General features: G+C 43.6%; 1 protein-coding gene across 2 annotated transcripts in view; it reads right to left on the bottom strand.

The window, feature by feature from the left end:
* LOC8053809 (cytochrome P450 3A8) overlaps positions 1-21,490 on the bottom strand; it is a 74,997-nt gene that overhangs the window by 9,584 nt on the left and 43,923 nt on the right. For both annotated transcript variants that reach the window (XM_040499284.2, XM_029976739.4), the window contains exons 3-9: positions 20,289-20,385; positions 18,284-18,336; positions 18,110-18,206; positions 15,184-15,300; positions 4,578-4,666; positions 2,844-2,989; positions 1,043-1,158 (exon numbers count right to left, since the gene is read on the bottom strand). In XM_040499284.2, coding sequence (XP_040355218.1) covers positions 1,043-1,158; positions 2,844-2,989; positions 4,578-4,666; positions 15,184-15,300; positions 18,110-18,206; positions 18,284-18,336; positions 20,289-20,385 — 715 coding nt within the window. The remainder of the gene's footprint in view (positions 1-1,042; positions 1,159-2,843; positions 2,990-4,577; positions 4,667-15,183; positions 15,301-18,109; positions 18,207-18,283; positions 18,337-20,288; positions 20,386-21,490) is intronic.

Raw genomic sequence — 21,490 nt, 5'->3', positions numbered from 1 at the left:
TCGGGTCAGCAGTTTTACAATTGTTTACATTGGTCTATAAACGAAATGGCATTATGATTGGCTACAATATGGTCAGGTAAATTGTTCCAGCCATTGATGCAAATTGTTAAAGGGAAAAAAGAAAGGTGTTAGTGCGGCATTGCAATGTTTCTTCACGCTGAATTTCACAATACCTGAGTGATGTTAAATTGATACGGCGGAAATAAATATACTTAAAATGAGAAACTGTGTAATAAACTTCGTGAAAAATGAAAGACGTTTACAACTGCCCGTAATACCGAATTAGAGCGCAGCTCTTGACGAGGAGGAGAGGAGGAGGGTATGCCCTCTCCTTTCCTCCTCTTTGGAGGAGAGGAGGCAATATCATCAGCTGGAAACATGAGACTTATAATCCTTGCCTACATTTCTTGGTTACTTAGAAACAGTTGACTGGAGTTGCTTTTCGAGTTTATTTCACTGAACTACTTATTGCTGCTTGGCGCACTTATAACTTTTACAAGCATGTAGCATTTCATGGCGAAAGTTTATCGTTTCTTACGTGACCAACAATCAAAACTTCAGAGAGATTTTACAAGTCAGCGACTATTCTTTTCTGCATGTTTGTAAGCTGTCTTGGGCGAAACACAAGGGTATAGGTGGCACTTATTTCTCAGTTACATGCGTCTCATCAGAGTATAAGCTTTAAAATACTGCAACATGAGAGAAACAAATCACACTCTTGGAAATTTAGAAGACGGGCCCTGCAACCTTGGAACGTGACTCTCGGTCCTAATCCACGACTGACCCCTCCGTGTGTGTATCTGCTTCCACAAGCTGGACAGTTGTCATCTAATCCTGCTCGCGCATCAAGGGTAGGGGGTGCGTGGGGTGTTGGCAGGAACTTTTGGGAGGGGACCTGACCGTTTTGTTTGTTTTAAGTTATTCAGATTTTAGACAGTCGAGTTAAAAAATGCTCCCGGAAAATGGTCGCCATGTTCTTGCTCCCTCCGCAACAAAATCTAAATGAGCACACGCACAGACACACAGCTGGAGAGATACTTACACTTTTCTTTTCTTTCCGACTCTCAATAATCCGGAGGCAGACGTTCTTAAAGTAAAGAAATATGTCTGCGTTGAACACCTTCAGTTTAAACAGTTTGAAGACTCCTGGAAACAAAACTGAAATAGAGAAACAGAAAATAGCAAAGTTGTTGGTGGAATGCGCCAATATTTTCAGCACATTTTTAGAGTGAGGCAATTCGGAGCAAAAATAGAACGAAACTTGTCCTCTGAGTTCACGATAATGCAAAGTGTGTCGAAAAGTTATGATGCACCGTGAATATAACATTGATAATGTCCGTGAACTAATGCAAATATTGCCATCTGCCTACCAAGCATTTTAGAAAGTTATTCCTAACTAGCGGTTAGTGTCAAAGTTATACGTTCCATACTTCAACTATTCCATTGTTTACATAGCACTGTATGACACTAGTAATGCCATGCAGAAATGTTAACAAAAAAGTAACTAGATTCAAATATGTTCGTTAACTTTTTGTAGCGTGCGCAGGGTATTAAACCGCTTATGTCGCCAGCAAGAACAAGAAACAAGTAAGATTACAATACCATAATCAAAACTGTCATTTAGGTAAAAGTATTAGGGGAGCAATTATTTTCTTCTATAGTAGGAACTTATATTTCTGATCGCGTTCACAAATCACTAACATAGTTTGGTGCCTAAGGTCCTCGCAATAGCAGGTTTCTCAAATATTCTCAATATAAATGTTGTCAATACACCTGATGCCAACTTTTACTCATTGTGTACGTGCGTGGGAATGTTTGCTTCTGAAAGAAGAACCCAAATGGTGAGGCAGTGAGAGCACGAAATAAAAAAGACGGAAATGCAAGGCTGTGAAATAAATTATGGAGATATAGGAGGAAGAGAAAAAAAGGAATGGGTCGTCTTTAAAAGGCCACAATCCCGCTCCAGAGATTGCATAAAATTTCATACTAAGTTTAGCTCTATATATTTTTAATTTACGACCAAGTGAGTGTCTCTTGAGAACATGTAGGACTGGACAAAATGCTGGCTAGTGGACGAGGAAATAAAAGCAGAGAAAGGGCAAGGAGAAAATGCATTTGCGTCAATATTTGCCCATAATATTATAATATTTATATTAAGACAAGCGCAATCAAATAGAGTCAAACATAAAGGCCATTATAGTCACAGCTGTGTTGAGTCGAGGGTATTTTGTTATCGATTCTTCACCAATAAGATTGAGGCATAAACGTTTAACAACTCCAAAGAACAAATTATGAAGTTGCTTGTCTATAAAAAGCCACTCCCTGCGTCCGGTAAGTCAGTCACTGTACTGAATTGAAGGTCGATAAAAGAAATCTGCGCAATATACAAAAAAACAGAGAAAAATAGAGTGTGGACTTATTGATACTGCGAACTTAAATATTAAAACGCATTCAGTCTAAAATGAAATGGCGTCAGCATCCACGATCACATCCTTGTGGTTCCATATTTGCCTAAACAAATCTATGGGTCTCTGTATGAACGATGTTTTGATCCATGTAATCTCTCAAGAGATTGGCAGCAGAGCAGGAATAACGAACTCGCGTGTTGGCTTTCGTTTCCGAGATAGCCGAGATGAGTGAATAGCCATTAAAAATATTCCTTATTCAATGTATTTTTTCTTTACAGTGAATACGCTCTTCGCAGCATATTTTATAAAACCGAGCACTTCACTCAAACTTCCCCTTTGTTCAGCGTATACAAAAGCCTGAATTAGAGACTCCAGACCGAAAACAAGGTGATGTTTTGTAAATCGGGCATTGAATTAGAGCAATATCCTACTTACAGAGTAAGATTAATGGCAGCGTTATAGTGAATGAAAAGGCCTGCCTTGCTTTGGTGACAAACTCATCAGTCTCTTGAGTGTGCGAGTCCAGTCGGGTGGCAAAAGCGCATCTGGCAATCACATCGAGGGCGTAGTTTCCGTAAAATCTGAAAATAATCAACCATATAAGTTTTAAAAATAACCAGGTAAACGAACCCCCCTCCCCCTGCATCACTTACTGAGCTTTTGCGTTTACTACTAGGCGCTTCTTTGACGTAATATCTAGAAATCACAAAAACCAAATGGTAAAGACTTGAAATGTTTTCATGAAACTTTACTTCCCATAACTCACTCCCGGACTCTCCTGCAAACTTAGATTCTCATAGATCCGATCGATTCCCAAAGGAGCGTTTGGAACTCCTATTTGGGTGCTTCACTGTATGTATCTAATGATTAAAACTAAAAAAGGCTATTTAGTGTGTCTACAATAATGGACCTTTTTTTTTTTTCTGCAAGAGTTCACGCCTTCTAACAGAGTTTGTAAAAAAATTATCATTAATGCCCTTTCTTTATTTTGATCGATCTGGCACTAATCCCTGAACATAATTATGTCCATGGCTTATAAATCTCTAATATTTCGATAACACTGGGCAGAGAGCAAACATTAGTCGGATCTAAATAAGCAACTTGGCCCATTACTCCCTGCACCACTTAAGCAGAAGGCGAAAGGGAAGCTCACGTTAATGATGTCGAAAAAAGGTAATGCTGCCGGCAGCATTAATAGCACAAAGGAAATACGGACCGCGGGTGCTTAAGAAGCACTTTTAAATTCTGCGTCAAGCATAGTCCTTTATTATATTATTATTCAAAGCGAAAGAATAAATGATAAAGAGTGTTTTTTTTTTGTCTGTATAATTAGGGTCGCTGCTTTGAAACGCCCGAGGAGTACGGAAACGAAAATTGGAGGGTATACAATTAAACCCCTACGTTACCTTTTAAGTGTCTTTAGCAAAGTTTTTTTCCTATTTGCATTCGCAGGTATACATTAACTTCCTCGGACATTATACTGTACGTACATTCTCGGTATATAACAGTTAAGACAACAAATAACCCAGTCCTGTCGCCCGCTGTTAAAACTTAGGATGCCAGAAGAACCAAACTTTTCTTACGCGGCCTTCAGTAGTCAATTACTCCGAAGGTGTTGTTGATTTCTACACAGGACGATATCACCTCTATGAGCACACACTATCGTAATGATTTACGAATAATTTCAACGGAAAAAAGGAGGGGTGCCGAAGACCACAAAGATGAAGGACGTCGGAAACCGAGAACGGATACCATTTTTGTACTGAGACATTTTAAAAATCCTTTACAACTATTTGATCAGATCACGGCAAGCTCTGAAAATTTGGCATCTCCTCCGAACTTCTATTGCTACATTTTGGCGGAGAGATGCTGTTCGCTTATGCTTAGTTCATTCTTCCAGTAAAAAACTAACTTTTTCAAAGGCGAATTTTGTCAGATATTTTGTCAGACGAGTGCGTTTAGCGTTCCTGTAAAGCCGTCGTGCAATCAAAACAATAAGAGGCCCAGAGCCCAGAAACCATAAAGAATTTTTAAAACGCTTTATTTTGCAGTATTCATTCTTTTAAGTGCCATAGAAGACGCCTTTTAATCTAAAATATTGTATAGCAGGAACTTTCCCGTTGTCGGGAGGTAAAGAAAAATGTTCAGTGCATTCGTATATTCACTTACTGTTTAATGTCCAGCTCTCCCTCTTTTTCAGCGGCCACTTTTAAGTGTTCTGCTGTTTTCCTGGCACAGTCAGCGATCAAGGAATTCATCTGTAGCAAAATGGTGTTGCATTGTGAGTTTGAGACACTATCACTCCCGTCTTGAAATAACAATTTCTTGAGTTTCCCATGGACCATATCCGAGATTGTTGCAACAATCTCGGATATGGTCCACACGAGCCATCTATCATCAGACGCCAATACCCCGTATAAAATTCAATGGTGAAATTTGCTTTCTTGTTATAAAATAAAAAGAAGGGAACATTTATCAAAGAGCCTCCATACATGGTTTTTTGGTGGCCGTTGACATCGCCTCGACACAAAGAGAGAGCTTAAAGAAAGAGTTGAGGGTGGTTTCAAATGTAATTGAAATACTGCTTAGTTTGTATGGCAAATCTGGAAAGAGGGACAGACTTTGCAGTCTTAAATTAATCTAAGCAGACCCCCGAAAAATGTAAGCGTTGATTAAAGAGGCCGGTTACCATGAGCGACTTTTTTTAGCTAGGTAGATTCTGGGTAGTAGCATTCAGAAACGTTCCTGAGCGCATTCTGCACGACATACCTCCACAAGCCGCACCGAGGGACCGTACTTAAGTTTCCACGCAAGGATTTTGCTCCTCATGTTGTCTGCGGTGTGGCGCAGCGGTTCAATAAAGAAAAAAAGAAATGTGTGGTGCCGCGGTTAGCACGCCGGGCTTATATTCCTCTATCCCAGGTTCTAGCCCACTGGAGTACGTCCTGTCTTGGGGGCAGCGTGGCGCTATTGTGGACTATCGATGCCTATTGAAATCTTCCTTTTTTTTGACTCGTGCTTTTTTATATTTGTTCCAACCCGCGGACTTAAAACAATTTCGGTATTTAAATTGGCTTTTCGCTTTAGTGTTGAAGACTTTTAACTTTCGTCTACATATTTTTCATTTATCTTTTCCCCACTCTTGCAAACCAGCATGACGTTACTTTTCGCAATTTTTATAGGGTGTGTTTCAGGGTCTTCGCGTTTGCCTTTTATATGTTTGCAATACAGGGGAGAAAAAATCGGGAGCTATTCTTATACCTGACAATCCGGAAAAAATCGGGCTTTTCAGAGTCATTTTGGAATGCAAGTCTTCAAATGGTTATATTTAGAAAAGATCACTAATTTAAAATAAGATTCATTACAGTGTGTCGGTGTCAGTGCGTGATTATCTCTCTTTACACTAATAAAATCAAACAATGTAAAGATAATACCAGTGTTGTCGGTGTAACCGAAAAAAAAAAAGAAACGAAACACGTTTCTCGTTACTTGCGAATAAATGCAACGCGTTACTGACGCGCGTTACCTCCAAATGAAAGGGAGGCGTTACCGTTACCGTCACGGATAAAAAGTAAAGAGTTTTAGGGAACCCTTTTTGCATAGCCGATGCGGCACGAAGGGGCGTCCGGTACGAAGTGCGCATGCGCTACAACAGATGAGTTGTACATGCGCAGTTCGTACCGGAGGACCCATCGTACCGCATCGGGTATGCAAAAATGGTTCCCTAAAACTCTCCAGTAACGCACGTTTATTGGCAACAGAGTTCGTTTTATTCTTTCTGTTGCCCATCATTGTTACCAACACGCTCTTCAGTTAATGTGAACGCACGTTACTTTTTGATCTATGATTTGCCACGTTTTTACTCTTTTTTACGTTACAGTTGTTCATAAGTTCCATATTTAAAGAAAGGTTATTTACATCCAGAAACGGAATATATCTTATCTTTTTTACAGTTCCACTAAATACTCATGGACAAAAAAAAAAAAAAAAACGCAAAGAAAGCGTGAAAAAATCGTTCAGTCTTTCCGCTCTCGTGAAGAAGGAAGACCAGCGGAGCTGTACTCGATACACTGTGTGCTTCTTCGTCGTCGTCTGTTTTTCGCGCTGTTTCCTACGACGAATTCCCACCAACGCGCCCAACTATCCGTTCTTCTATTATAGCTGGAAAGGTTGCCGCCATCTACGAGCCACGGCGGAAACCATACTGGTTGTGTGCTTGCCGCCGTCGCTTATAAATGGCGGTAGCTGTCCAGGTAGGTTTGTGTCGACATACACGGACACGATCTTGGGGAACCTAGCCCTTAACAGCTCCGCCCTAAAACGCAAAAAGCTTAAGGTGAATTCCGCTCGCAGATCTCGAGCGCTCCAAAATCGCTCCATTTGGAGCGCGCATATTCCGCTCGCAGATCTGGCTCAAGTTATGGTGAATTCCGCTCGCAGATCTCGAGCGCTCCAAAAGCGCTCCATTTGGAGCGCGCATATTCCGCTCGCAGATCTGGCTCAAGTTGGTCATCTTCCGCTCGTAGATCTCTGGCAGCGCCCGCTCCACGGAGCGCCCCAAACTCCGCCGAACTTGCTCTGCGGGATTTCACAGATCTCTCCGGAAATTGACAGAGCGGCCCACGTGATTTCCGTCTAAATCGGCGGTGCGCATGCGCGGCGAGGTTGGAGAGATCGGCGGGCCGGTCGGGCCACGGTCGGGTCGTGGAGTTGGATCTGTTCGGGTGCGTCGGTTGTTTACTCTGGACGGTGACGGCTCGAATGCTTCTACCTCGCGTAGATCAGGGATAAAAAGCCGGGAATGTGGAGCGTGGCAAATCGTAAGCGCTGACATCTGTGATCACCGAGGAAGAACGAAAAAAAGAACGACAGAAAAGCCGGAGGCAGACGCAAGGTTAGGCCTATTCATTCTGCAGCCAGTGATTGTTTACCTTTTTACACTGCATTCCATCGGCGTTTTCCCGTGAAATAAAGCAAGAAGTGGTTAGGCAACGACTGCGCAAGTGATGGTTTGTTACCTCTGTGTTTATTAAAGTCGTACTAGCAATCTGAACTCCACCGCTGGCAATCGCTGTCCGTGCCCCGCCGCTTCGAGGCGGCCGAAAGGTATGTGACGGTGCCGAACGCGGACATCTTCGCTATTTGTGACATGGGCGCCGTGGTACGTATAATTCCGCCCGGCCTGTGTCGCGTGTTACTTCTGCAGCTAAGCAGTGACAGTCGTCACTGGTCGTCGGAAAGATCAGCCGGCTGAGGCGTTGGTAAGCTGGTCAAGTTCGAGCAGCGGCCATTTTGAACGGCGGAAGGAGAAGGGGTGGGGAGGGATGTGGGGGGAGGTCGCTCCAAAAATGCTAGTTTATCTTCCCCTCGTCGATACGGAGCGGGTCCCACGGAGCGGAATTTCGCCTCCCTCGCGGATTTTGGAAAGCGCTCCAGATCTACGAGTGGAATTCACCATTAGTCATCTTCCGCTCGTAGATCTCAGGCAGCGCCCGCTCCACGGAGCGCCCCAAACTCCGCTAAACTTGCTCTGCGGGATTTCACAGATCTCTCCGGAAGTTGACTGAGCGGCCCACGTGATTTCCGTCTAAATCGGCGGTGCGCATGCGCGGCGAGGTTGGAGAGATCGGCGGGCCACGGTCGCCACGGTCGGGTTGGTCGGGTCGTGGAGTTGGTTCTGTTCGGGTGCGTCGGTTGTTTACTCTGGATTGTGACGGCTCGAACGCTTCTACCTCGCGTAGATCAGGGATAAAAAGCCGGGAATGTGGAACGTGGCAAATCGTAAGCGCTGACATCTGTGATCGTGAGAGGAAGAACGAGAAAAAGAACGACAGAAAAGCCGGAGGCAGACGCAAGGCGTTTTCCCGTGAAATAAAGCAAGAAGTGGTTAGGCAACGACCGCGCAGGTGATGGTTTGTTACCTCTTTGTTTATTAAAGTCGTACTAGAAGTCTGAACTCCACCGCTGGCAATGGCTGTCCGTGCCCCGCCGGTTCGAGGCGACCGAAAGGTATGTGACGGTGCCGAACGCGGGCGTCTTCGTTATTTGTGACATGGGCGCCGTGGTACGTATAATTTCGCCCGGCCTGTGTCGCGTGTTACTTCTGCAGCTAAGCAGTGACAGTCGTCACTAGTCGTCGGAAAGATCAGCCGGCTGTTGGTGGGCTGGTCAAGTTCGAGCAGCGGCCATTTCGTACGGCGGAGGGAGAAGGGGAGGGGAGGGTGTGGGGGAGGTCGCTCCAAAAATGCAAGTTTATCTTCCCCTCGTCGATTCGGAGCGGGTCCCACGGAGCGGAATTTCGCCTCCCTCGCGGAGTTTGGAAAGCGCTCCAGATCTACGAGTGGAATTCACCATTAGAAGGCTTGACGTCAAGAAACACGAAAAAATTTAAGTGTACTTTTTTGAAGTCAGGATAAGAATACGTAACGAGTAACGTAACTACATAGCACGTGACTCGAAATTAGTAACGTAAGTATGTTACCCGTTACTCTTTTCAAAAAGTAACGAACACGTTACAACGTTACCGGAAAAAGTCAGGCGTTGTCGGTAACGCTGTTACTTCTAACGCGTTAGAGCCAACACTGGCATAATGCGCCGAAACAGTGGTGTTTGAACTCGCATGATATTTTTTGTTTCCCAGACTTTGTTTTTACTAATGATGTCTACATAGATGTCTGAAGATTCGGCTCCGGCACCACTTTTAAGCATTTCACCCCCATTGTACTCCCCATCATTCATTTCCCTACAAATGACCGGAGGTCAAGGTGGCGGGAAAGCAATTAAAATACGTTAGAAAAAAAAACAAAAAAACTTCCATTTTCTTTTGAAGTAGCCCAGGTTCGTTTATAACTTGAAACATTGTCGGCACGATATTCCTTAGATAAGGTCTGTACGTAGCTTTCATGGACTTGCTTTTAGTCTCCAAGTATTATTTAAGCTCGTTTGGAAGCGAATATGCATTCGCGGTCACACAAATTATAAAAGATTTGTGTCTAACGACGTTGGGGACACATGGAGAAGTGATCCTAGAATGTCTCTTAATTTCCTGACTTTCAGCTGCTTTTCGGTTCGAAGAAAAGTGTTTTCAGGGAGAAATCGGGTTTAACCAGGTTTTTATGAAACTGGTTCTGCGTGGAAAAAATAGGAAATATCGGGGTTTACCCCAAGACGAAGGACCTTGGGTATGATTCATGGTGTTTATACTGTCCTTCTATTATTTAAGAGCTATCTAGGGGTCCAGCTATTATTGAACATAAACCAGCATGCACTCGAGTAAAAAAAAGGGAAAAAGAAGAAACAAGTGCTTTAATATGTTTTGTTATTTTCTAATCCGCGTCAGCAAAGTTGGCAACATACAGCGATGAGCGATTACGTATGTGCGAGGGACATATCTACAGGGTATCACAAAAAAAATGTACAGGGTTTCTTTTACCTTAAAAATAAACCAGGCATCGCTGAACGCTCATTCTCCGTCCAAAGGTAGCACTAGAGGTTACAACCAGATGCCAAAGTTTCAGCCCGATCCGATAACTTAATAAAAAGTTATAAGTGATTTTCTGAAGATTTGAATGGGAAAATGGAGCCCATTTTTGCCCGTTTTCGGTTTCTGGTGCCATAGAGCCCCATGTATTAAAAACTCCGTGGGCCGCCATTTTCCCATTGAGCGTTTCAGAAAATCACATAACTTTTGAATGAGGTATCGGATCGGGCTGAAACTTGGGCAAATTTTTATTGTAGTTTCCTATTAACCCATAAATCTAAACGCAGATAATAAACATTCGGTACTGAAAGTGCTCATATCGTCTCAATCGTGCCTTCATTTCATTAATATTTTCAGGTCGTTCTATATGTTGGAAACTCGATAGACGCACCACTAAGCAACTCTCTTCTAGAATTTGAAGTGCACACCTCGCTTGATTTCTCTGAAACACGCAGAGTGGTCGGTGTGCTTTAAACCGTTTAGTTATGCTTGGACTTTCGGCGTGAATCGTGCAGTAATATATTTTTTTAAACTAAGACAATGCTATCAAATTTTTATGAGCAAGCTTGTTTTCTTATTTATACAGCTGCGGAGCGGGGTTCATTCAGTGGTCCAGAAGATTCCTGGTGGTACCGTTTCCTTGTTTTGAATCGTATATACAACTTCGCCAGGTTTTGTTCTTCGTCACATACGTCACCATCCTTATAAACATATGTTCACCCCGGTCATGCCTAATTGCTTTCACACCAAGTCGAGTGAGTTTTTAAGTCGCCGTAATTGTTCCTCAGGCGGTAGAACTCAGCTAATCGCACCTCGTGCAGTCAACCCGAAGACACAGAGTATGACTTTTGGCGTGACCAACGTACCCGCTCAGATATGTGATGCTGATGGAATCCGCTCCAGTACCCTCCATGGCCCAGTCCGCTCTCCATATTAAGTTTACCGATGCTCAGAAACGCTATGCCGATGCGGCTTGCTCAGCTATATAATCCGGTCCGCTCTGCTATCTGCTATTGTTGTAATGCGCGTGATAAGCAAGGTGGCCCAGCGCTATTCGCATTTGATGAACAGATGTCAAGATTCAAATAACTGACTCGCTTTTTATTTCGCCATACCCTTCCCCGATCAAACGGAAACAGTGGAATAAGATTCTTGTTTGTTTTTGCTTCGGGTTCATTACCAAATGTTAGATTTAGAATTCGGTTCTGTTCTGGTTTGGTCCGGTTTTCGGCTCAGGTTTGAGTTCGGTTGACAGCCTGGCACAAACGTCAATTTACCTGTTTTTGGTATCACGAATACCGCCTTACTATGTTCCTTCCACTAATATTCAAGTGGTAAATAAATTGGGGACCAAGCTCAAACTTCAGCCATAACAACGCACAACTGTGCTGTTGCGTTTTTCGTTACACCAGCAAGAATATCATAACCCGACGCACGGGACGAAGACCTGTACTCTTACTGAAACCCGGTAAAGGGTTCAAGAGATGAATTAAGGGGCTCGGGGAAATAACCAAATTGGATATGATATAACAATGATCGGATGAACAATAATCTTGAAGAATGATAGCAAAATAATAAAAGAGGGCAATAAAACCATCAAGTATCGAATATAAAACTACGATGGTTCTAAGCTTCATAAGTTTTATTTTTATACTTACACACCTAGCTTATTTCGTACGCTCAATCCATTTTGCCCCTCAATATTCATATCTGTTTTCTCTCTAAAGCACACGGAATAAATGCAGAGGAGTCAGTTTGGAGAGAAACAATGAAGGAAGATGAACGGTGAGAACTGGATAAACCACAGTGCAAGGGAAGACGCGCACAAAAAAGCGTAGTCTTCTGACTGTATAGACCTACACGCGCAGCGGCTCTGTTTACCAACACGGCCGGAAGGCCGCGCATGCGCGGTAGCTATGTGGGCAAAAGCGACTCGGCCCTCCGTGTTTTCGCCATTGCGTTGTGTGGCGTGCGCTCGCTGTTGGCGTTGTAGGGACGCTTCTAGCTTTATTTGTGAATCGTATTTCCTGGCAACGTATGTCGCATGCTCTGTCCGACTATTTGAGCTCGCTACCCGAGCCTGAACGGCGGCATATCGAAACAAACTGTGCGTGGACGGCGTTGCCCACGAGGATCCGTACGCCGTAAACAAGGCCTGCTGGACTTCCGACGTGAAGTTACTGCCACCGAAGTCGATGGCTCATGTCGTCGTTTATTTAGTTTTTTCGCCAAGCCAGTTCACGGCCGACACGGAGCAGGCGTACAAGTCTCTCGAGGCCTACGATTACTTCGAGTCGGTTTCCGCACTGCCGGCGGGATCAGCAGACCGTGGGTCTGCGGAAGTGTATTTATTAATTAAATAAATACACACAGCGTCTTCGAGTCAAGGTATGCTATTTTTCCTAGTCTCATGACCACAAGGCATGACAAGCAGGAACGCTTTGTCCGTTCTGCAGTCTTGGCGGTAACACGTTACAAGTAACGGCGTTACCAGGAACGCGTTACTTTTTTCAGTAACGTAGTAACCTACTCGTTACTTTTTCGACACAGTCACGGGTAACGTACTTACGTTACCATTTCAAGTAACATAGTTAGGTTATTCGTTACTACAATTACACTTCAAGTTTTTCTGTGTTTGAGGCGTCAAGCCATGTTTTTCTTTGCGTTTTTTCTCGTCAGTATTTAAGTGAAACCGCAAAAAGAGATAAAGTAATTATGTTCTGTTTCTGCATAAACATAATATTTCTTGATATATGAGCTTAAGCATACCTGTATCGTCAAAATCATAAAACTTGTTAAATCATAACTTAAAAAAAAAGTAACGCAGTAGTAACGTGCCTTACTTTTTATCGGTAGCGGTAACGCGTTCCTTTTATTTTTAGGCAACGTAGCTCAGTAAGGCGTACCTTTGATTTGCAAGTAACGAGTAACGTACTTCGTTACTTTTTTTTTTTTTTTTGGCGACGCCTACAACATTGGCGTTCTGTCGCCGATCCCCTTCTGCTTGGTAGCACGGGCGTAGCGAGCCTCCGATAAGCGCTTGGCCGGAGCTTTGTGCGCGAACACCGTGGGAACAAAATCCGGGTGGTCTCAATCAGAGGATGGTTTCCCTGTACATAAGCAAGCCTCGGGACGGAGATTGAAATGGAAGCCGCACTTGCCTCCAAGAAAGTTCTTGCCGCACAAACGCGCGAGGCGACCATAATTTTCGATACACGGATATTATCCACCTTCTATGGCTTTCAGAGTCTGCCGGCAACTTGTAGAACCTCACTCCGCTACTTTTCTTGTACATTTCGGTGAGATTAACGGCAACACAGCTTCGCGGCATGCTGAAATACTATGACGCCCATGCGAAACGTGCGCTCTTTTGCCCACACCCCTCGGCTCCGGCGCGATCGCAGCGCCGCCGCAGCGCCGTGACGTCAAGCCCGCGTGTCGGTGTATACCCTCGGCGATTGATTCTGAACGCTTTTTTTTACTATCTTCTTAACATGATTAGACACGACTGTGTGAAAAAGCCTTCTAGGATGAATCTGGTTTCTCAGCGAAGTTCTGATCTTTTTCGCGTCTCATTTCACGTTTTCGTTATTTTCCACGATGTTAGCGCCTATTGTCCGTGATAAGCGGACGTTTTTGTTTCTTCTTTTTTATCGCTCGAATGCTTCTCGCACATGGCGCAGCACGCGGCCGCGGAAGCAGACGGATAGCGCGAGGAGAGGTCACTGGCGGACCGTAGCAGATCGCTGAAGGGAGGGACGGGAAGGAAGGCCGGGATTGTGATCGACGCGCGAAGCTAAGCTTTGAAAATGCTTGAAGGTCGAAACGCCACGTGTCGCTAAAATCTGGAAGTAAACTGACCGTGTCCCCGATCGTTGGTCTTGGATTAGAATGATATATTGAGATAGCTCATTCAAAGCTATAGGATAGATAAAGCGCCTTTAATTTTAAATTCACTATAGTAACCGAAAGCTTAAAAACGCGTAGCTTGTCCAGTCCCAAGCATCGGATATTCGCAACCACTAAGAATGCGGCATTAACTAAAAAGGCGCGAAAGAACGAATTGCGATGCAAGAAGCGTGAACATAGTAAACCACGCCATAGGTTTCTTAGATTGTCAGGGATTATAAACACTACCTCCTTAGTGAAACAATACGGAATATTTCTCAATCTTCTTTTTGGGTAAACATACGCTTTGTGGTTCTCGGTCTACACCATTCTCAGGGAACATTCGTTATCCTCATGCTCCAGTTTACTGCTCAAGGTATAGATCAATTATTCACGCACCCGGGACTAGAAATATTGTTCGAAACTGAGCCGAAGTGTGAATTTTCTATGTCACGGTCTTACTCATTTTATTTGATTCTGAGCAAAGGCCGTTCCCTTTATTTAGTTCCTTTTCTTACAAGATTTAACTCATCTAGGCACAAGCGTATATATGACACCCAAATTCTCAAAATTAATTCAAGATTTTATATGGTACTAACGTCAGACTGTGCAGTGTTAAGAAAGAAAGGGTCATCAATGAGTAGAAGTAGACATGAATGTTCGTGTCCAATTATGGTTGCATTTACATTAGGACACCCAATGGTGAGTGTGAATGGCGCATTAAAAGTACTAAACCTACGACGGGCGCTCTTGCCTATCTTGCGGCGTATCCATTTTGGTTGCACACATTTTGCGGCATATATTTGCTTTGCAAGACGCCTCTGAATAATATTGCGAGACTGAATGGATCGATTGCTTTATTAGACAAGGAGAATGTACATTATGCTTCTGTATTCAATACTATTCGAACCAGCGCTTCATAAAACACGTGATGCGCTGGCCTGTTCAGCCATAACCCTTACTTATTTCTCTCTAACAATAGAGTACATAGAAACCTTCTTTTTTGTTTTACGTTACTAGTGCGTAACGTTCAAGAACCCTCGACTTTTCGGCAACAACCAGTGGTGATAACAGTCGAGGGGACCTTCATTGTGCTGTGTAGTATACATACAAAGCAAGGGGGGGGGGGGGGGTAGGGGGGTAGGGAAGGGGGTATATAGCCCCCTTCCCTCCCCCCCCTCCCCCCCCCCGCCCCCAGCAACACACGACTTGAAAATCGAAGAAATTGAACACGCTCAACCCACATACACTCGCGAAAATAACTATGAATGAAATATTGTGAGTTTACTGCCTCAAGAGTTATGACGCTAGGTCTCTCATCCTATCTAAACAAGTGAAATGATCAAACCTAAGTCAAGGTCAAAGATAAAATATCTGCTCGAAGACCCATTAAATAGAGGCACAAACCTTGCGCAGCTTTCCTGTAGAGAACGCTGGGCTTGCTGCTGGTCGGATCCTCCTCCATTTCTCGACAGGGACGATGCTCATCATGTTGTCCAGAAGCGAATCGTTGAAACTTATCGCCTGCGCATCAGAATTACTATCACACTCTCATCACTTTAGATATGATCAAAGACTAGAGGAGCGAGATACGCGCTTTGAGCGTGCCTGCCTGCCGTGCACCCCCGGTTGTGCAGTGCGAACGTTATACGAGTAAACATGGCAACGCGTGAAGCTTTGGGTGCAAGCGCCAGTACGACCCCGCCCTAGCCATTTAGATTTTTATCAGAATTAAACAAATAAAATTTGCACAATAAGGGCTCTGGACTCGCAATACTATCATGGTGCCTAAAACGCGTCTCCGATAGGTATGCCTTCCACTTCCTCGAAAACTATCACCCTTTTTCCGCCCGATTACACGATAGAAGTGTCGTGTAGATGACGTAGATTTTAGATAGTGTCCAACTCGAAGCGTCGTGAGAGTTTCCAATTTAATGGGAGAAGCCTCTTTCGGAGACTGACTGCAAGTGCGCATGCGCCGTGTTGTCACTTGGCGAGGAGGAAAGGAGACGAAAAGGAGAAGAGGCTTGCAGACGATCAAAGCCTTTTCCCCCTCCTTGGAGGTCGTAGTGCAAACGCGGCCCATACACCACATGACCATCACCCAGCAGTTAGAAACTTTCTGTGATACAGGCTCTCTAGTATCGAGCTGTTGCCTGTCGCGACCCTGGCGGTGGGGCATCAGCGGACACGGACATAGCAGACGCTTGTTCTGCTGTAGCTCGCTCTCAGCTGGTCAGTCCGCGGAAGTTTCTGGAGCAACAAATTGGGTCGCCGCGACAACAGCAACACTTACATTCGCGCGTCTTTTTTTTTTTTTTCTTGCTAGTCTTGTATTTTTTTTATTTATTTCTTTTTTTGCTAGAATTGCCATAAGCGACAGCTTGACACGCCGGCTCCTAGTACCTAATTTATTTCCACATGAGGACCTATGCATGAGCGGTATGGTACAGAACAGCTGAGGACACGTGACAGGCAGCATATATCTGCCTGTAACGTTGTGTGTGTTGTGAGAAGTTGTGTGTATCGTCCGTGTTTTTGGGTACTTCTTTTTCCTTCTTCTGGTGTGTCAGGTTTGGTTATATCTGTAATTCGCCCAGCTTGCCTGCACTTTAATACTTCTCTCAGCGTAATCTTACTTCAGCGACTTACTTGCCCATCAACAATGGAGATATCCGATACAATCTTGAGGCAGTCACTCTTTGTGGCCGATATCTTCACATAACAACTTTGCCTATACAGTAATGACTTGCGCCGAAATTCCTCTTTACCAAAAAGTATTTCGATCGACGTTAGTGCGCCCGTAGTTCAACGTACAGGTTACACCCAGAGTTGTTTCTTGGCGTGAAGATACAATCCCTTCAGTGGCTAATTAGGGATTCTATAAATTTATTTCACCAATTTTAAGCGTCTTTTGGTCGTGTTTTTCTAATGGTTAATCTTTTCAGGGTTGTTTTAGAGCCCCTCGTGCTTTTTAGTCCAGCAGGCGTGAAATTAGTGTGCAAGACTAAGACTAACTAATATAATAACTAATAATATAAGACTAACTAATATTTGTAATTTCTCACTCTCAAACTTATCTGTTTAATATAATTTGCGATATAAAAATTGACATCAGTGAACAATGCTTGTATCGTGAGAAATAAAAATAAGCACAGTGATTGTAGAAGTTCAGGAGCACGCGGGAAGCTACTTGATAAAAGAAAAGACTGTGTCATGTGAATCATTAATAAAAAAAAAAAGCCGACGATACATGTGTCATGGCCTGAACAAGACGCTGTCACTACTCAAGCCAACACTCTCAGAAGAAAAGGTATATTCTTACACCCCTTTTCTCATATACGACACCCCAAATCTCCATTTCGACGTACAGCGCGCTGACGTCGAACAGACGGCCTCAACTTTTACGAGGTGATTGAGAACGGTGAGGTATACCTCATTAAACAACTAAAGTGCGTATCACAGACTACAAAAAAGAAACACTGAGGTTTTGCAGTAATACCATGGAAACCCCGATAACTTTATTTTGTAATCGATAACACGTACATTAGGTATTTCAATGAGTTGTACTACTCGGCTATCAAGCCGCCTGTGAAAGTTGGAAATTTCACGTCAGGGCGCTGTAAGTCGAACTGAAGTTTTGGGGTGTCGCATATGGGACAAGGGGTGTAAGGATATACCCTTTTTTTTTCTCAGAGTGAAACCTATACATAAACACCACAACTAGAGACTCACTTCCTTCCTCATAGGATAATGTCTAGTAGAGAGGAGAGAATAAAATGTATTTGTACTTAATGCTAACTACTGCCTGTGACTACATACTTATGCGAAGCAGCCACCACGGGCACGCATTATCAAGACCTGCGCCAACTAGACTATGTGGCGCAAGTTACCACCCGCTCTAAAGGGTACGGCCGTTAGCCTCCATTAATCCTGACTTGGCTATAGGATTACCTACACACGCTAGTAGAAAGCTAGGCTGCGGTAGCCAGATTCCGTACTGGCAAACGTCTATACTCCCACGCACCTTACGATAGGCCCCAGCAGGCGACACTATATGAGCCACCGCACTCAATGCGGCTCGAACGCGCCAAGCGACTACGCGCCCCACGCATCGCTCCATCCCTCCCGAAAGTCACGTGTTGCCCACGCGGTATTTCATTCACTTGGATGGCTCTCAGCATCGTCTGCGGTTCATCGTGAGCAAACCTCAATATCCACACAGATTAAAAAAAAAACACAAAAAAAACAAACAATGGAATTAAGGCTCGCTGAACTCTCAGAGATAGCGATCGATTGCGTGTAGGAGTCAAACTTCACATATCTCACTCACCCTTCTATTTGGCAAAGAAGGAAAATCTTTGACCAGAACGCGCTTCACCAATTCCGGATCGGCCACAAAGAGCACGGGTTCTGCTCCTTCATAGATGCTGCAAGTAGGTCAAAGGGGCGTGGAAAACGGGATTAGAACTTAACTTCAAAGTCAGCGAAAGATGTGTGGACTCACCCAAATAATTTCCCAAATTTACGGTATCTATCCTGGTCCATTTGATGGAATGGCTGAAATATACGTCAGGCATTAAAATACAACAGGCCCGAAATATTGCGCGAGCCTCAGATTGCATTGCTCTTCATGGTAATTGCGTCGCTCTCTGTACAGCTATTAGATTTTCTTCAATAAATAAAACTTGGTTTGACCAACTTTAGTTTTCCATATATATATATATATATATATATATATATACAGTAGACTCTCAGTAAACGGAACTCCAAGGGACCAAAACAATTTGTTCCATTTAACAGGAGTTCCGTTTACTAAGAGAGATGTAAAAAGTGCCGATTTTATGTGTGCACACTCTCTTAATACTATTTTATGAATGTCTAAACACTATGAGGTGAATGTAACTCATAGTTTTTTAGAAAGCAAGGAAACTACATGAGGTTTTTACATAGCATTCACAAGTTTATTAGGCAGCAGTTAATCACTGTGGACTGAAAAATGCATCAATTTTCTTTTGTTTGAGTCCTTGCATCTTCATCTTCAGAATCTTTTTCTCCATGTCACTTAGGCTTTGGAGAAACACTTCCGATTCTGGCTCCTTAAGCCAACAAGAGTTTGGCACTAATCCGTGCCAAACTCTTCTGCTTTGGCACGGATTAGTGGCCCGTTGATGGGAATGCTCTGGCTCCGGGCTCCCCTAAGCCACAAAACCAGGCACTTCTCCAGTTCTTCGTGGTCGCCGTGTCGCAGACGCTTCCTTTGGGGGGCCCGAATCGCGAAGTTTCGAAGGCATCTTGTAGTTTGTCCTTGTCGTGCAGGATCCTCGTTAAGCTGCTTTTCGGGACGCCGTGCTTCGTCGCGAGCGCCGTCTTCGAGTATGAGCCGCTTTCGAAGTCAAGAATGACGTCCATCTTCTTTTCCAACGTCAGCGCATGGTGTGCCCGCTTCTGTGTCGCCATTGAAACAACGGAGGCAAGGCCTCAACTTCGCGAGCGCTTACTAGCCACCGAAGTTGGAAGACACCAACGCGGCAATGAAGCACGATAGGCACCACGACGGCAGGAACGATGCGGCTGTACCCTAGGCAACTCGAACAGAGACCGAACGACTTGATCAAGAACAGCAGTGTTGCATTCGTTGCGCCGACTACCAACGAGGCGAGGCCAACGAGGCTTACGAGGCTAGAAAAGAAAAAAAAAAGAAACAGCCGGAACCGGAAAGGGCTGATGCTCATGGCAATGGGTCTGCCAGAAGTTCTATTTTCGGTTCCGTTTACACAGTGAAGCGCAAATTTTAGTTCCAATTACCGAAAGTTTTTTTACCTTATCTGAATACAAAACCAACCAACTTACGGGCTACTGTTCCGTTTAAGCGGCAATTCCGTTTAAGCGATTTCCGTTTATCGAGATTCTACTGTATATATATATATATATATAACAATCACACAAGGAAGAAAATGCTTCTATAGGCCTACATATTGCGAGGTAATGGGTTTTCACACAAAAAATTAAATACGCGTGTTAGGTACCCGCATCTAATCATGAACTACGTGGAGCTAATTTTTTAGGAGAACCATTTATTGTCAGACATCGTAATTTAAATTTGGTTTTAAGCTACCGAATAAGTAATGAGCGAGAAATGGATATGTCTACATGCAGTGCAGGCTATAAGTATATCCACGTAGTATGGCTATCACCGTTATCCTACTATTATAGCTTACATAGAAACAAAAACTGTCCGAAGTGTTTGAAGATAATCTACCACATATGCATCTAGAAATTCACGGCTCCAATCACTAGTTTTAACATGTATACTTCAAATCATATAGCTCAGAGCGTTCGACAGTTGCACAGAATCGGGTTGTTTTTAAAAACTACCGTGGATATTGTTTACAAAGGCCTTCGTTCAAAAGGAACAGCTACGTTTTTGAATTGCCGGTCCATTAAAACTTGCTATACCTGCAATTCAGTTTATTTCCATCCTTTTAGAGCATCCAGAATAGAATTTTCACCTTGAAGATTAATCGTCGGGCAGCTGCAAATATGAGAGAGAATTCTTCGTGGATGACATTCTGGTCTTTCCAGTAGTTTCTGTATCTTGCTGCGTACCTTAGAAAAAGCAAAGAACCAAATGAAACTCAACATATCTGCATCGAGTCTGCAGGATAAAGAATATTTGTCCCGATAGAGAGCAACCATAAGAATATTGAAAACGTTATGACCTGCATCTCAGATATCGGATTTTGTTTTTTATTAGCGCACTCTATTCTCGGTTTTATAAACGCTTTCAGGCAGCTGTGCATGGGCGCCGCCATACCCGACCTTCAATTTTTGTTTCCCCTTATTCCGTTGCTTCACTTCATCATTACCACAGCAGGACAGGTTACTGCCACTTTAGGTGCTACTGCGTCCTTCTCCCCAGCCTAGGCCTTTGTGGTGGTTTGTAAACGCCCGCTTCAGTGGCTTGGCATCTGGGTAAAACAAGTGAAGGTCGGCTATGGCGGCTCAATCTCATGCGTATTTAAGGCGTCTATAAGGGTGTTGCTGGAGTGTGGTAGGCGTTCATTACATGGCTGTACAGATTCATTACAACCCAACGAACTAAGTAGATGGCTTTTTTTAGCAAATTGACAACATACCCTTAAAATATCAAAATGACAGCATGCACTACAAACAATCAGACCGCCTTTTAAATTCTATCATAAATCAAACTTCCCTTGCATAGCACTTCGAGCGCGTTACGGAGAATGCATTACACGCCGTCATCTAATAAGCAAATAGTAAGAGTATCAATGCGCTTTTGAAACAAAAACCCATAACACCAGCATGCCGCGGAATTTCAGTACAGGTCTATTTTAAATATTTAAGAAAAATTATCCAGGAGTTCCACACTGACACTTTGAAGCCGGCTAGGCTTTTTTGAATCTTACAAAGATACGTATTATGTTGGTTTGTATAGTGGCTAGAGTCCATTACTGCAGCAGAGCTATCATACCATTTTAATTTACTTTGATTTTAGAGTGATTTAATAATTTTACGGGAATTCACTCGTTACATTTCTTATTTATTCACCATTAGCGTGTTTGTATTTTTGATAGTTGTTGGCGCTGTTCCATAGTCCTTAAATAGGCTAAAAGATGAGACAATTAGCATGCACTAGGGAAACAAAAAAGTGGCACTGCCCGCCAGGTCGCCATACCCTCAATACTAATAC

This window comes from Ixodes scapularis, unplaced genomic scaffold, assembly GCF_016920785.2.
Source record: "Ixodes scapularis isolate PalLabHiFi unplaced genomic scaffold, ASM1692078v2 PGA_scaffold0__279_contigs__length_252992795, whole genome shotgun sequence".
Classification (NCBI taxonomy): Eukaryota; Metazoa; Arthropoda; class Arachnida; order Ixodida; family Ixodidae; genus Ixodes; species Ixodes scapularis.
Note: the sequence above shows the minus strand (reverse complement) of the source record. Positions and strands in the feature narration are given on the sequence as shown.